Below are 17,013 nucleotides of genomic sequence, written 5' to 3' on the forward strand. Positions count from 1 at the left end.
TCTCTGGGACACTTGTGGCCAAGAGAAGAGCAGAACCGGCACACGTGTATGAATATGTATGGGTCGGTCATCAGCTATGGATGACTTTGAAATTACTATCTTCAACAGAGGAAACTTTCTGGAAGTTGAAGAATGAAAGTTATCCAGGAGTTTCATTCTTCTTTTAATTAAACTCAAATTATCAGAACTACATGCAAGTCACAGTTCTACATGAATTTGTAATATCCAGGGTGGTAATGTACGACTGGTTCTGGAAAAGGCGGTGTATTCTTATTTGCTTGACATGTGGCTGTAACAGGTAAGATTATCTAGAGCTGCATTAAGAGACCTAGAACTGTAAAGAACCAATGTGTCCTGACATTTCTGATACCTTTGTAATGCAATTAAATTGCCTGACAGAAAACCAAGGTAAAAGGGAATGTGTCCCTGTGAATCAGTAAGCATTTAACACTGCTTTTCTGTCTTCTTCACAAAGTGGATCCAACTTGCCATCACCTCCTAAAAGAGAAAAGCACAATTTACGAAGTATTTATTCCTATTTAACATTTCTACTTCTTATCCTAGCATCTATATTCCTTTGCATGCTCCCTCACAGCACTTGGACTCCGCTGGGCTCTACCCTGGTTAGCTCTATAATCCGAGATTGCTTCAGGTGTGATCCGGAACGGAAACCGAACAAAAAGTGAATGCAGCAGTGCAGGTGGCTCGGCAGACAGCGGCGTGGCCTGTTAGCCGGTACTTCACCATCTGGGGTCTAGGATTGGGACACAAAAAAATGTATTTTGTTGGAAGAAATTTCCAACTGGAGCCTCCCAGTTCCTGGCCTGTCTGCCTTCCTTGCAGGAAGGTGAAACCAAGCAAGCCATGGTGCTGGAAATGCCCTTATCCTTGGCCAGTTTTCTGCTTCTGCTCCATAACTCTTGTCCCCAGCCCTAGAGAGGCTGTTGAAAAGTGGGGAGGCGAGAAGCAGTGGCCTTCAGCCTTTCTCTGGAAGCCACATGCACAGGAGATTGAGAGAACTTGAGCCCTGGACGCCCTGTCTCACCTGCAGCAAAAAATGATTAAAAAAAATCTGTGGGGCATTGGAATGGTATTATCTGTTTTGCTGGGGGGGGAGGAGGGGAAGACAAAAACCCCAAAGAAACTAAGGCCCAAGCACAGAAAAATATTTGCTATTTTGAAAGCAAATGGATGTCCTAATACCTCTGAGGACTGAAACAGAGCAGGTTGTCTTCTGATCAGGTGCTGGTGTGATGGGGAAGGCCCTGAACGGTGCTCTGCCAAGCATGGCCTTAACTCCCAAACCATCCTCTCCTCCTGACGGTGCCCTTCAAACCGCCTCAAATATGAAGGAGCGCAGGGCTTAAAAGTGTTAATGTTGATGGAACCTGGACTGTTTATGCCTTAGGAAGTGCTCATTTCCAAATGTAAGTGCTTCCAGCGAGAGACTGCGACGAATAAAACTCTGTACTTGCCAAAATCCAGGTCATCGATGTTGCAGTGAAAGACAGTCTCCCCATTGACTGCCAGCTCTACAGCCTTCCAGTCTGGTATCTCTTCCAGAATAAGTTATGAGGGCAAGGAGCAAAAAACAGTGTTAATGTAGTTAAGTGCTGTACAAAACTCGCCAGAAATCCTATCAGCTTTAATCTCTGGCTTCACTATTATTACATTAATGGATCTCCTTTGAATGAAGCCTCCACCCTCTGTCATTTCTAGTTCTAGCGGTAAAAGGCAAGAAATTCATTATGTACTTGTATTTGCCTACTGACTGGCACAGCAGCTGTAAGAAATGCAATGCATTTATATGTAAGTGCCACAGAATAAGATTAAATTCAAAAGAAATCTCCCATAAATGTTAAGATGGAGCTATAGAACAGCTGGAACCTTAAGTGAACAACTTTGATAACCCAATTATTCATTGACGCATAATTCATTCTGCTTCTGCTCAAGGAGTAATTCCTCAGGATGTTAGACTTGAGATTTTGTGAAGCTGAGAATCAAACCAGAAGGGACAAAATCCACTCTCGACCCCCATACTTGTTTAGATGAATTGGGTGGGTTTTGGCTTTATTATGGTACATTGTATAGTGTTGTTGCAAATTAATCAGAACTGGGGAAATAAGAGAACCGGCTGATAATGCAATCCCAGCAACATAGGAATGCCACGTGCTTCTGCCTGGGCTGATTGAAATCTTTTTTTTAATTCCTCTTATTCTATTGACTCGTTTTACACGGCAGAATCAGATTCCTGTATATCCAAGCATTCAGGGTCTCACCTTTCCAGGTTTTATATCAGCGATGTGTTAAGGCTGAGGCAGTGTGCTGACCAATACACACCAGTTACTTCAGCAGGCAGAGGTACCGCTTCCTCTATCCCGGTTCCGCTGTAGCTGTGTGACCTGCAAGGGTCGGTGTTTCTCAAATGTTTAACCTAACTTCATCCACAGCTGTTTGCAGCGTTTTAATTCAACTTATTGAAAAACTACAGAAAATGGCTGAGGAAGGAGCCTGGTTCATAGCGCAGCATGCTCTCAGCTTCTGCTGCTGGTTTGTCATCCTCATCAGACAGCTCTCACTGCTTCCTAGGAAGCTTATTCTAGCAAACATAAAAGATGGAAGTGGTTGTGCTTTCCAAGGCCTGCTTAAGGACCCTCCCTTTCCTTCATCACACACGTTAACACAGTTGCTGGAGCCTTCCTTTGCAGCCTGTCAGCCATGCAACACCCAGACCCCTCACTCCGTACAGCACCACTGCAGAGAAACCTCAGGGAAATGAGCCCCCTGGGCCTGGGCATGGAGCTGGGTCCTGTTCCCACAGCCTTTGGCTGCCGCCCTGCCTGCTGTACCCCACCTCCCATGGGGGAAAAGCTGAGTGCGGGTCCGGATGGAAAAAAGCTGGGCAGTCACGGCGGTGGGGACAGTTCTTAGCTGGCCACACAGCGGGGTCCTGGGGTGGGGCCGTGTTGCCTCAAGGCACAGGGTGGGGTTTGGGGCTTCGGCTGGCATTCGGCTGAATGAGCCAGCTGCTGCGGGGCACCCCACACCTAGCAGGCGGGAGGTGCTGTGCCACAGCTGTTGGGCACCACTGAGATCCATCGGGCAAGGTTGGGAGCCGTTGGGTGCCACTGAGATCTGTTGGGCACCGCTGGGTGCCATTGAGGTCTGGTTGGGTGCCGTTGGGCACCACTGAGATCTGTTGGGCACCATTGGGTGCTGTTGAGGTCTGGTTGGGTGCTGTTGAGATCTGTTGGGTGCCATTGGGCGCCATTGAGATCTGTTGGGCACCATTGGGTGCCGTTGAGGTCTGGTTGGGCGCTGTTGAGATCTGTTGGGTGCCGTTGGGCACCATTGAGATCTGTTGGGCACTGTTGGGCGCCATCCCACCTCACCTCCTGTGAAGGCCCAACCCCCGAGGCTTCTGGGCAGCATGTGGTGGGGCAAGGTGGGCTTGCAGGGGCAGGGGGCTGCTTGGCACAAAAAGGCAACAAGACCTTTCATCTGGTAGGTTTTATTTGTAGTGTGGAACTCCCTCTTTAAATAAGCTGAATTTGTGGTACCAGTGTACATTTCAGTTTGTATATATTAATATAGACAGATAAATATATTTCGATAGAGCACAAAACGTAACAGAAACAAAATGCGCTATAAATACACGTTTACATTTGTCATAAATCTATAATATTTTATAAAAATAAAAGTATCAACAAAATATTTTTATGTCATCTGCAACTTGCGCACCAGTAGAAGTTCAGCTGTGTCGTCACAACCATCTCCTGCCTAATTACAGATGGCACGGGGCCTCTGACAGTGCTCCCAGGAGCGAGGTCAGGTTCCCACACCCTTACACCACCACTGTTCTGATGTCAAGTTTCTGTCACTTTTGTTCACCATGAATATAGAAGCTCACAAAAACTGGCTTTTTAATTTCTACATCCCAGTACTGCATGTGCGTGGGTGTACGCCTACGGAGAGAGTGAAACAGTCACCACCTTAAAATTCTCTTGCGGGGGGGTTTGTATGTCCCAGGTCCCACCAAGAGGTCTCATTAAATCATTGCCTTGTTACGTTAGTGTAATTACACTTGGTCTGCCAATCAAGACTTTCTCCCTTTTTCTAATCAACAATCTATTCCCTGGTTTTCTGTTTGGAAACATTTTAAAAGCTTCATACTTGATTGGGAAGTCCATGTGCACAGGCTGTGTACATTTAACCTCCAGAAGAGGACTTCATTTGTATAATACAAATAATTTTAAATAAGAACCTAAGAAAACTGCCTATTTCCTGAAATCCTTAATACCTGCAGCTGCAGCATGGGATCACCCCACCCAGGTGTAGGGGACTCTGTTCACCAAGAAGCAGCACGGTCCCTTATGGAGCCCCTGCATGCAAACCAAGATGCTAGTCATGCCTTGTGCTGTGAATTTTATTACATCTGTAATTTAATCAGGACTCGCCAATGTGAACGTGCCTGAACCAAGCCTGAAGTTTCTTGAACAAAGCCAGGTATGTTGCAGGTACGGCTTTTAGCGTGGGTGACAGCTGAGGTTAAGCAAATGCCTTTCTCTGGAGGGACCGAGTCCACTGAAGCTGCTCATTTCAGGTTTTCAGGCTGGGTACCAAGCCCAGATCTGCCAGTATCTCAGGTATGAGTATGGAATGGTCAACTAAATGAATAGGAAGTATGGGTGGTCATTGGTTTCTTCCTCAAGTAAAAATACAGGGTCAGTGTTTTCCACCACCAGTATTTTCCAGTGTTGGAGAATCCAAAGCAGCTGTTGCAGCAGCTGTGGACAAGTAAGGGGCTCTTAAGGATAAGTTGGTATAAAACTTCAGGTGCGGTGGCAGCTTCTGCCTGAATTCTCAGTAACTGTGTGCTGAGTATGGTGTCTGAGCTGCTGTTAAAATTCCAGCCAAAGAAGTAAAATGAAAACACAGGTAATATTTGCAAATAAATACCAGTACCTATGGAAGTAGGAATACAAAATAAAATGACACATTTCATTAGAAGCAAATTAATAAATAATAAAATAACTATTCACAGCATTTTTATACGCTTAAAATATGGTTGTTGTTATTTTAAACATAAAATTCTATGGAAAAATCTTGAGCTTGTAGTGCTACATTTATGTTAAAATTGCAGGAGGCCTTTGTAGTGACATGAGACAGAACAAAGCAAAATTATTGGGAATATTTCAAAGTCATTTTCATAATTATAGTATAGGAACAATTTAAAGTCATATTTTGAACAGTATATTCATTAAGTGAACATTTGGTTTGACTAACAGTTTTCTTGATTATTCTTGATTATTTTTGATTTTTTTTTTATTTTTTTATTTTTTTTTTACATTCCAACAGTGATGACTGACAGAGCGCCTCTAAGCATGGCAACGTATTTCAGCTTGAGAGAAAATACCAGTCCTTGGAAGGGTTTGTAGGGAAGGAAAGAGAGAATGAGAAAACCCTCAGGGTAATGCTCACAGAATGTGGGAATTACCGGATACTGTATTATTTTCCTGATTGGATTTACTGTATATTGCAGAATACGATACCCTACATCTACTGTTAAAAAATATAAAATACAAACCCCTCCCAAGTGGGATGATACAAAGCTGATGGGAGTACCAGTACTCTTGAACTGGTAGTTATAGCTTTAGCTTGGAGACTTCTTTATATTGCAAGTTTACCTCTTCATTCTAGTTTTTTATTGCTCTTTGATTTTTCGTGGTTGCATACGCTCTCCTGCTAGTCACAGTGACTAAATTCATCCCTGCGCAAACACAAAAGGTCTTAAGTAGGATTGGATTGCACTTGTGCCTTGTGCTTTGCCTCTCTGTCAGACTGCACTTTGCTCGCTTATAGAAAGAAATCATTAAGTCAATTCATTACGGACAAAATTCTCCCAGTTCTCTGCGAGGGATCTTATCTCCAATATGCTGCTTCCAGAATGGGGCTGTGCTCAAGGCCAGTGCAAACCAGTATAAAAGCTAAATTATTTCTGCAGCATTTTTGAACTGGGAGAACGTGCAAACACTAGTGTAATCTTCTTAAACTCTGTTTGTGGAAATAGCAGCCACTCTTAAAAATAATCTGCTTTTCTTACGTTGGAAATGGCATGGTGGTTTTAAATACTCTTCTTGCAATTTTTCCACATTTAATGGCATCAGCCTATTATTTACAATGTTACTCTCAACATTCCCAATAGGGGAAATTTCTTTTTTTTTCTTTTTCTTTACATGCAAATCTTGCAGGAATAGATGCAAATATTTTACAACTACTTGCCAGGGGATATTAATTAATTGGTATGCCTTAGTATTTAATTTATGTCATATACAATCTTACTCAATTTTTTAGGTGATAAAATGGCATAAGTTAATTATGGGTAGAAATGGTCGTAGCACCCAGTACTCGCCTTACTTCTCCTCCGTTTCAGCCAGTGAGACCAAACCTTTTCTGCTGACTCTCAAGCACGAAATGGTAGATCTAGTACTTACAGGGTTTTAAATGTTGGCAACAACGTAAAACAAACGACGTTTTGGTTCTACACTAATATATTGCTATCACTATCTCGCCTTTGAGCAGCTCTGTCATCGTTTCTTCACAAGGCGAGTTCAGGAGAAGAATTCCCGCAGCCTCTTAGGGTTTGCGCTCGCTCCGCAGCTGTGTGGCTGCTGCTTGTTTAGCAACAGGCTTTGCTGTAGCGGAGTTGCATTTGCTGCACAGATCCCTCATTTCCAGGAGACTTTCTTCCACAGCTTTTGCAAATGTGTCTGAGGAGGTTTCTTTACAGTCTTTAAAGCTTGAGATGCAGAACAGTATGTGCTCTGCCTGGGGGTTATAGCATGCCCCATAACCATCGGGCACCACGGGCCCGTAGCAGCAGAACATTTCTGTGGTGGTTGGAACCTGGGTGTGGGGAGAAGGTAAGGAGTGATCTCGGGTTAATCGGGGCACCTGAAATCAGCTCGTTAGGAATGAGGAAAAAGATAAACAAATGCTGGAAATATGGTGAATCCCCCATGTAGAATCTCACTTCCTTCAGAAATCCAGACCTGGAGCTGCCACTTGGAAGGTAAAAGCTGATCTCGGTATAGAATTTGGTGGCTCTGTTTGTTTGCTACTGTTTGAAAGCTGGTATTATTTGAAGTGGCTATAATGCATTTCTTTGCTCACTTTATATAGAGCTTTAACAGCTATAAGCTTTGCTACTGATAGATTGGGAATTTTTAAGGCTGTATGTAATTCTGATAAGTTATGATACATAAAGCTTCTCTAAGGTCTTTAATTTCTTAAGGTTATCTTAAGGTTATGCTAAACTTGTAATGCAAAGACTGCAATCAATTATAGAAAGTAGTATTGTCCCTTTCTAATAATAATTTATAATTGTAATGCTGTATAAAACCATACTTTAATGCATCTAGGTGCTATATTTCTATTACATCTCGGTTTAATCATGCCATAATACAGGAGTGAAATGCTTTCTACTGCAGAAAATAAGAGATGCCTTAGAAATCTATATGCTTCAGACTTTGTGTACATGGGCCTTCACAAATGACGTTTGGCTTTTTAATGGTGTAGAACAAGCCATTAGTCCTGCTAATAGAGCCATAGAATTGTCAGATAAATTTGCTGTGCAACAGCCGAAGGCCATAAAGCTATTCAGAAGCACTCTTTGCTCATGGATAGTTTCTTGGAGAATTTATGTAGTAGGATGTTGGTTACACTCACTCATGTCTGAAAGCCTACAAACATTATGACAAGATCAAATTACTTATTAAGGTTTTATGCTGCAGCATGATATTATAAGTCTCTTTTGTTGCATAGTTCCAATCTGTGCAGTTGGGTTAGTGTTTCAGTAAATGAATTCCTACATAGTTTTTTTCCTTTCATTAGGACTGCTACTACATGCAATGAAACATTTAATTTTTAGGCTGTACGCTATAAAGATGTTTCCTTATTCAGAACATTAAATGTAGGATGCGTTGACTCTTAGAGTATCCTAGCAGAGTTGCAGATGTCTGTAAATGTCTAAAATGCCTGTAAATCCAGGGGGCAAGTTGCAGTCTTACACTGAGTAACTGCAGGCTCTCGAAGATTTCAAACACAGCTACTTCTAAGAGTAAAATTTCCTCATGGCTCTGGGCTGTTGTTCCCCAGAGCGGCAGCCTGTCCGGCTTGTGGCTGTACTGTCACTGGAGTAAAGAATTCCCACTGGGGCTGTCCCCGAAGGGGAAGGAGGAGAAGAAAGGGAACGGGAAGGTAACTAGTTTGGAAAGTGAGGAAACACTGAGCCCTCATGCGAATTCTACTCTGTGTGTTTGAGTCCATTGCCAGAATTTCCAGGAAGGGCTTTGGGATGTTGCAAGGGAAGTAATAACTTCAGTCAGTATTTACTGTGCTGATTTTGTGGAATGAACCAAAACTAGATTAAAAATCTGGGTAATTTTTCAGGCTTCTTGATGGTTTTCAATGGTACTGGTTTGAGGGTTTTTTGGGGGGGTTGTTTTGGTTTGGGTGGTTTTGGGTTTTTTTTAATGTCATTCTCACTGTGAGCTACGAGGTTTGGCAGAACAGAAATGAATTAGCCTCTGCTTAGCAAGACCAGTGAACAGGAGAAACTCACCTGGCTGGTCGAGAGGATGAATCGATTGCTCATCACATATGTCTCATCCGTAAATATCTCTGGCAGTTCCTTGAAGTGTTCCCGTGCCACCTCTCTGAGCCCTAGGAGATGGTTGTCTATTGCCATTCCAGTAATAGCCTGTGTACAACATAAGACATCAGCATTTAACTGAGGATGGAGACATTTTCTGGGCTGTTACTGCCCTGTTTTCTGGTCAGAGTTGATGAACTTGGTTTGAGCGATGTAATGCCTGTAATGTTCAGATATTACTCTGAGCGTGTACTTTGCTGATGATCGGTAAGTAGAAATTCATATGGTGCTCTGAAGATTGTAAAAATTAGGAAGGAGATGGTCTTGAGATGTATTATGTGCTGATGTTCTCTGGCGTTCTGGGTTTCCATCATCTCTCAGAGCTGAATATCATGGGCTGGCCTTCCAAAGCTGCCGAGGGGAGCATATGGGACACCAGAAAGTTCTAAGTGTGTTTTGGTTAAGTCCTGTGTGTCACTTGGATTATATTTCAAGATAGGAGGCTCCAAAACACCTCCAAATTGGAACAAATTAACATTTCACTGCCCTGCTGCCTGTGTCTCACTCTGGCAGGTAAAGCATTTGTCATTCCATAGAATTTAGATCCAAAGATCTGGTAGATGTCCGCAACAGATTTAACAGGCATCACAGAATAACAGGTTTGCCAGTGATCTATCCCAGATCTACTAGCCTATACCCCACCACTTGAGAAGGTGGGGGTTAGGGACACAGATGCCTTCTCAATTTAATTCACTGCCCAAATATCCCAATTCCCTCCCCTCTCCCTGTGCTGGTGTCATTGCAGAGCTGGATTATCTCGGGGTAGCCCACACCTTAGCCCTCATACTAGTGAGGCAATTGAAAACAGTAAGTGTAGGACAGCATAGTTGGGTGGTACTCTAGTCCAGGTACCACGAGTCTAGAATCGAATGGAACAGGGTTTAACAAAGGAGAATGATGTGCTTGACAGGCAAGAGCTCTAGAGCAGTCTGCTCGCTGTCCTGCTCACTCACGTCCCTGCTCACCCTCATCCCCCATGCAGAACCAGCCATGCTTGCCCCTGAGCTCTGCTCCCAAATGTCCCCCATTGCCTCTCCTGTCTCATGGCTACAGGCGAGGCGGTCAGCAGCCTGCGTGGTGGCTGAGCGTTAGCAGCAGGGGCACGCTGGTGGCCAGCTGGCCAGCTCGCAAGACCCCCCACCGAGCCTGCAGTAAGTCTTTCTGCCGTGAGCTTGCTATGCTTGGGCCTCTCTGCTCTATCCAGCTACCTAATGCTATAAATCTAAGGAATTTATTAGCTTTAAGATCGTTGCCCTGCTAGCAAATGTGACTGAAGATGGCTAATGGGATCAAAAGTCAGTAGTGGGAGATGGGCAGCCAGGATAGTTAGAGCTTTGTTTCTTTAGGAAACCAAATCAAAATTTGGTCCAACCAGGCAGGAATTGCCTCAGGTTAAAATGTGCATTTAAAATCCTTCAGTCTAGGTTTATTCCAGCTGGTGAGAGCATTGATTGGGAGGACGGAGCTGTAGCTCGCCCCCGGTAGCAGGCTGAAGTCACGTAGGACGGGAATGCAGAGCGAGGGACATCGTACCAAGAGCAGCGCTTGATGCTCCTGAGGCACAGGCCCCTTGTAACGAGGGAAACGAGCAACCCGAGAGGAGGCAGGATTTAAGAAAGAGCACAAGTTTGCTTTTCGTCTTAAGAGGAGAATCATTTTAACCACAAATAAGCGCCTAAAGCAGGGGGCCAGGAGTGCATAATCTTGTTTGGCTTAAAAAGGCACCCATCGGTAAAGGGGCTCTTTGCATCAGCCCAGACAGAGCAAGGGTACTTGCAAAAAAGTAGCATGCATCAGGGCGGTGTTTACATTGTTTTTTCCATAGAGGGAAACCGACTTGATAATCAAAGGAAATATCTTGCTACCACACAAGATTTATAAGGCTGTTAGCAATGACATTTTTGCAACATAGATCAATGTCTTGTCTGAAGAGAGGCCGAGACAGGCTAACGAAATAAACTGTGAGTCAACGCATAGGAAAAAACTGTGCTAAATTGAATTTTAGAGCTCCACATTTAAGATAGCAATGCTACTCGTAAGCCCTAACAAGGGGAAATAAAATCATTAAATTGCCTTTTGTTTTATGAAGTAGATTTTTTGTTTGTTTGTTTTCTTAGGAGCTATTGCATTTCAGTCTGTTACACACAATTTAGTCAGACCATGCGAGTCTTGCCCATAGTTTAAAGGCACAACAATTACATTCTGCTCTTCTGAGAAAGAAAGGGGAGCTTGGTAAGTAGAAATACTTGGAGGCATTTTCAAATTTAAAGATAAATTAATTTTCCAGTGGTGATTTTAGTATTTTCCCATGAGCTGCACTGGAGGCTGAATTTTGTAACAGTTTCTGGAACTGAAATGACTTGGAGGGGGGATTTTATGGACATTTTTTCTCTTTTTTTTCTTTCCCACCCCCCCCCACCCAAAAAAAAGATGTACAGAAATTCCATTCCAGGTTGTGACCTGGTGGACCTGCAGTATGTTGTGCTCATCGTGAGGTTACCCTGGGACGGTTCCAGTGAGATAGTTGCCCTGAAGTAAGGTTTACCTCTGCTTTAGAGATGATGTGGTGTCTTGGCTTCTAAGATGCAGGTTCCCAGCATAAGGCTTGAAACCCCAAACTGTTTTTCTTCCCTGCTTCTTTTGCTTCACAGTCTTAAGGAACAAATCCTGCCTGAAAGCAACAATTCACCTCTCCAGTGGTCTGAGTATACCTTTAAAACGACCTCTGGAACGGAATGATTTCTTGAATATTATGAGTATTTAAACAGTAATCAGCAATGGGGGTTTGTTGGGCAATGGTCTGAGGCAAAACCATAGGTAGCAAATTTGCTTAACATAGCTGGTTATTAATATTCATTAATTTCATAAGTGGTTTGACTAAGTTGTTTGTAGAGCAAGTCTGTGCTTTGTCTTGGCACAGTGGGATGTAGAGCGTTACCCAGGCTGAATTGTCTCATTTTTAATCAACAGAAAATCAGTTCTATTTGATACTAAACTGATTTCTTCTGGAGGGCGTCTCTTCCTTTTATTAGACACTGCATTGGGGTCTTTAAAAGAGAACTTACTGTAACCATTCCCTCATTGTTAACAACCTTTATTAGAAAAGGCACTTTGGAATACCAGAATCACTTTCCAGAATACCAGTCTGTCTGAGGATCAGGTCCCAGATAGGGACCTCTCTCCTCTAGGGAAGAGAGACATAAGAAAATGCATAAATGGTTGGGTTTAGGGAGGGAAAAAAAAAAGTTCTTGATGTGTTACAGCTGTCTTGAGCTTATCTGTAACGTTATAGATTATGGGTCTAAATACGACTAAATTTGGGGGATCTGGATTTTGCAGCTGGAGTTTTATTTCTGCATGTTGCAGAGCAGTTCAGTTCAGTTGGTTGCTTTTAAGCCTTGCTTACTTCTCATCCTGATACGGCTCTTGGCTGCCCACTTGCCATACCCCAGTAGAACAGCCTATTGCCACTTTTCTTGGTCATCTTCACGGCTAACATTTCATGTTGATCGCAAAGCGCACAGAATAAAGCTTATTTCACCTGGCTAACATTCTCCCTTGCAAACCTTTCAATATTTACCAAAAAATCCCTTTATTAAATTTTGACTGCAAGCTCTTTAAGACAGAGGCCATTTTTGAATTGTTACTTTGTGTGACACCAAGCTCGGTGGAATCCTAATTTGTGGCTGGGACTCCTCATTATGGCACAGATAGAAATCACAAATGTGTCACAGATGCACGTTCCCTGTGAACACGTTGAATACAGAGCGTATGTTCCATGACATAGATAAGAGCGCTGGTGCCCAAGCGTGATGGCCTTGCCACTGATGTCTAATGCAGAATTTTGTCATCTTGCTTTCCAGGAAGTATTTTTCAAGGTGATGTTAGTTGAATATGTCTGTTTGGAGGGTGTTTGGATCATCAGAAATTTTCGTGTGACATAGCAGGTACTTTCCTATTTAGAGATGCCTATGCTTCTGGTGCTTAGGTAGTTAATGATTGTATCTTTGTACTCTTCTTGAAAAAACTGGCTAGTCCTTATTCAGACAAAGCAGTGTTGTACTTACCAGAATAGTGTAATTAGTCTGAGCTGCAATTGCATCCTTAAATCTCTGCATCTTCTCAGAATCCTGTTGGGGGAATCAAAATATCTATTATTGAATAAACTCTCAAAGAAATAGCATCTTCCACCAATTAACCAGCAGCCAAACAGCAAGCACTCTCAAATGCCCTTTGCTCCTGGCTCAGGTGTAAGCACTCTTAGAATAGAATAGAATCATAGAATCACTTAAGTTGGAAAAGACCTTTCAGATCATCAAGGCCAACCATTAACCTAACGCTGCCATTCCACCACCCCTGATAAATGAAAAGCCATGTGGATTCAGTGTCCTGAGCAGCAGCAGTGCCTGGTTGTGCAAGGGTTGAATGGGCTTATTGGTGGTGGTTTGTTGGAAGTCAAATGTGGGCTTGCAGTTCCTTTCATGGATTCCTTCCGTGTATTTTGGGGGTGTAGATTGCTACTAACTGAATTGCTCTGTTTGAAGTAGGGAAAATAATTGCCTAGTGTAATTCAGTGTGTTCAAAAGAGCCAGGCACTATATCTTCTCCAGAATGGTTTATCTAGGCAATGATGGTGATATTAATGAAAGCCATTACTGGTATTTTACTAGCCAGTCAGAAAATTACTCCCCTGTGTGAAGGGGCATCTAGAATTTTCCAAGGCTGCTCTGCTCTCCACAGATGCCTCACATTTCGGATAACAACGTAGTAAATTTTGACTCCTGTCAAACGGCAGCCTTTTATGTTAAGGGAACGATCCTAAGAAGTGCTGCCCTGCTGTACATCAAGTCCGACACTGCAACTTCGGGAGACCCTGAAACAGCCAGCAATGACTGGGTCTCCAGATAAACAGGGAACCTTCAGCTCCTATGGACGATGAATGATCTTTTGAACAAAGAATTCATTTTAGAAGCAATTCAAGGCCACCATCAGGGACCTTCAAAATACAGAGTCTGATGTTTTCACAGGGCTAGAGCTAGGCCTTAGTTGCCTTATACAGATTAAATTACCAAATGCAGTCTTTATATCCGATTAATTTACAGCTATTCAAGCAATCTCTGCAGTGTCAGTTGCTGCGGCTTTTACAGCATGTGTCAAATGTATGAGATATTTCCCCTGCTAGAGAATCAATCTGACTCGATCAATCTTTGGTGACTGTTGAAGCTATCGTTTGAAGATCATTTTTATTAGCATCAGATAGAAAATAATTTTTAATTTGATTTAGATTAATGGCTATTAACGAATAATATTTTGGGGAGTTCACAGCTGCTTAAGCCAAGTGATGCTCTTGTCCAAAAAATAAAATTAACCCCTTCACATCCAGAAGTAATCTGTAGGTCTAAAGAAATCCCCTTGGAATAGGGTTGTGCTAAGTGAATTTTGTTTCTAATGATTCTGTGATAATAGTACATATAGGTTTGAACTGAAAGATGAAGATGTTCACATAAAAAAAAAAAAAATTCTAAAAGTTTGTGGGAAAGAACAATCACAGATCAGTTTAAATGTCCTTTGCATCTCTTGGTGGACAAGAAGCCAGGAAAACGATCAGTGGATTGGTTTGCATTCTGATTGCAGGTTTTTCAGGGGGAATGAGACCATTATTCTCCCTATTCAGTACTGCCAAGGCATGCAAGATAAAGATTTGGGGGCTGAGACTGAGCTCAGTCTAGACAAGCGCAACATTCTTCTGCTGGCTTGTGTGAAGCAGTACAGGTCAGGATGCTGTGGGAGGTGGCCACAGTCTCAGATCTGGGTGCTAAAACGGTGAGGAATGCTGATGCTTTGGGAGAGCTGCAGAAGTCGGTAAGCATTGGCATAAGGAAGGTAGGAAGAGATTGTTGGAGGGAACCAGAAGGATTTGGCAAGACGAGGTGCTGGGAGCAGGCTGGCTCCTCCTAGGAGTACAGTCGGCCTGCAGCAACGTGTGTTGGGCTGGGGGTATGCGGAGCGCCCGAGTGTGGAGGGGAAGGTGTGCACAGATGGCAGCAGCTTCTAATGAAGTACGATTAGAAACCATGTTGTCAGACAGGACACTGGCAGCAAATAACAACAGCTTCTTCTTGTCTGCTGTGTGGTAGTTGCCATTATGTGTAATGGTGTGGTCATAATCTGCCCTGAATTACCCACTCAGTGTGGGGAATTACTTCGGCTTTCCTTTGAGTTACCATTTTAAGATGGAACTTATTTGAGTCTTGTTCATTACGAGCTAAGTTCTGGGCATGGTAACCCTTAAGGAGATTGAAGAAGCAGCGGAGGAACAGAGCACTTCTCTGGGCAATTTTTCCTCATCCTCTGGGACATTAGAGTTTGGTTTACAAAATTTTAACAATCTACAGCCCAGGAATACTTCTAGCATACAAAATTTTAACAATCTACAGCCCAGCAATACTTCTAGCAATGCTATGCTAGATTCTAAAGAACAGCCATGTGGGTTGTTGCCACTGGAGTGGGCTTAATTGCAAAAATAATTTATATTGTGGCGGTGTTTTGCATCTAAACAGCCACCTGGAAATTCCCTGTACAGCGGCGAAGTGCAGTGGGTGGAAGGGGCGCGCAGAGAGAGGCCGAGGGAGGCTCTCGAGGGACGGCAGCAGGGACCCTGCACAAAGCTGTCTGTGCAGCTCTCGTCTCGGCGCGCCCAGCTGTACCTCTGCGTCCCCGTCTACTGTGCACGTACTCCTGCTTCTGGCAAACAGATGGTGGTGGCTCAATGAAAGGCAATATAATTTTCTTTTTGCAGGCAGTTTGGAGAGCTGTTTTGTTAGCTTGATGAAGTTTTTTCATCACAAAGGTTCAGCCCCCTTAAGGATCCTAAAAAACTAACTCTATTTGGTAGAAGCACACCTTTAAAACCAAAAAGATCAGCCAGGACATATCCACCTTATCCAGGAACCAAAGCACGGGAATGATAGCATTGCACACATTGAGCTATCCGCTGCAGGGGACCTGCCAGGCAATTCCCCTGGTGTGGCAGATCCTGAACCCTGCGTGTTCAGCCTCCATCTCTCCAGGGAGCAGAATTTGGATCTGATGATAGATCATTCAGAAGGACAGTATTAAGTCTAAAATCAAATGTTTTGTTTCTTATAATGTCATGTTTAGGCACCCCTGAATCTTTTGCATGCTTGAATAAAAATAAGGAAATATTTCTATTTAGCTTAATGGTTGGTTTGCACAAAAAGCAAAATGTTGTAAGGGTGCCAGACCAACATACCAACAGAGCTGTCTTGTCATCAGTCATTGCTTTTACAAAAGCAAACGCTTCCAAGGTAGCAGACCTAATATTGTCGACTCTGCCCTCGTCAAATCGGCGTATGGAAGCACTTTCATAGGTAGGAACAAGTCTCCTGTGGCACCTGAGAGAATGAAGTAAGAAAAACAAAGAATAATTATTTTCAAGGAGTCATGAAGACTAAAAGAAATATAGGCTTGGTACATCTTATTGCTACAGCCGTGATTTTATTTTTTGCGTAGTATTCATCTTAATGTTGATAGAATTCTATAAGAAACTTAAAAAAGATGGATGCTCGCTCCTTTCTAATATGAGGAGCTGGATACAGCTGTATACATTTTAGTTATGCATTGCCAGTAAAAAATGACTTGCTGTGTAAAACAAGGCCTGTAAAACTGAAATTTACTGAAAGATCTCAAGGAATGTTTTATTTGTACTGCATCATAAAATAATTGTGTAATTAATCATTTACTTATGGGCGTGAAATATGGTTTATTTAAAACAAGAAAAAAGGCACACTGTGTGTGAATGAAAAATAGAAAACTAAAGGGGGAAAAGGGTGCTGTTTGAGACTGAGAGCTGGAACAAAAACCCACAGAACTAATAGAGCATGAAGACTGTTCTTTAATTTGGGTCCAGGTATATAGCTACCAGACCTTGCTTCAGAAGACCTAACTGTGCTCTCTGGTTGAAGCAGGGCTCTCAGAACATCACTGTCCCCTAAGGTTTTTGTTGCATACATGGGATTTATATCCTGGATTTATATCCAATGGGATTTATATCATGGCTGGGATCCAGGTGAAAATCTTGGACCAGGTCATTGTTGGAGTCTGGTTAGTGGAATATGCAAAATGGAGGTTTAACAGATGTTAATGGAGTATGCAAAATGTGCTGGGCATCTCTGGTTTTGACTGGGTAAAGACCACTTCAGGATTTAACTGGACATGATACAGAATTATTCATGTAATAGGCTGTTCTGCGGGAAGCCATGCAACTGATCTCTAGCGTG

General features: G+C 42.9%; 1 protein-coding gene across 1 annotated transcript in view; it reads right to left on the minus strand.

Annotated features, from left to right (window-relative positions):
- Nucleotides 1–6,636: 6,636 nt before the first annotated feature.
- The window catches only part of CHAT (choline O-acetyltransferase), a 30,980-nt gene continuing 20,603 nt past the window's right edge, over nt 6,637–17,013 (minus strand). The window contains exons 11-14 of the mRNA XM_009634910.2: nt 15,987–16,128; nt 12,781–12,843; nt 8,624–8,761; nt 6,637–6,906 (exon numbers count right to left, since the gene is read on the minus strand). Of these exons, the coding sequence (XP_009633205.1) occupies nt 6,637–6,906; nt 8,624–8,761; nt 12,781–12,843; nt 15,987–16,128 (613 nt within the window). The remainder of the gene's footprint in view (nt 6,907–8,623; nt 8,762–12,780; nt 12,844–15,986; nt 16,129–17,013) is intronic.

This window comes from Egretta garzetta, unplaced genomic scaffold (genome assembly GCF_000687185.1).
Source record: "Egretta garzetta isolate BGI_Z169 unplaced genomic scaffold, ASM68718v1 scaffold280, whole genome shotgun sequence".
Taxonomy (NCBI): Eukaryota; Metazoa; Chordata; class Aves; order Pelecaniformes; family Ardeidae; genus Egretta; species Egretta garzetta.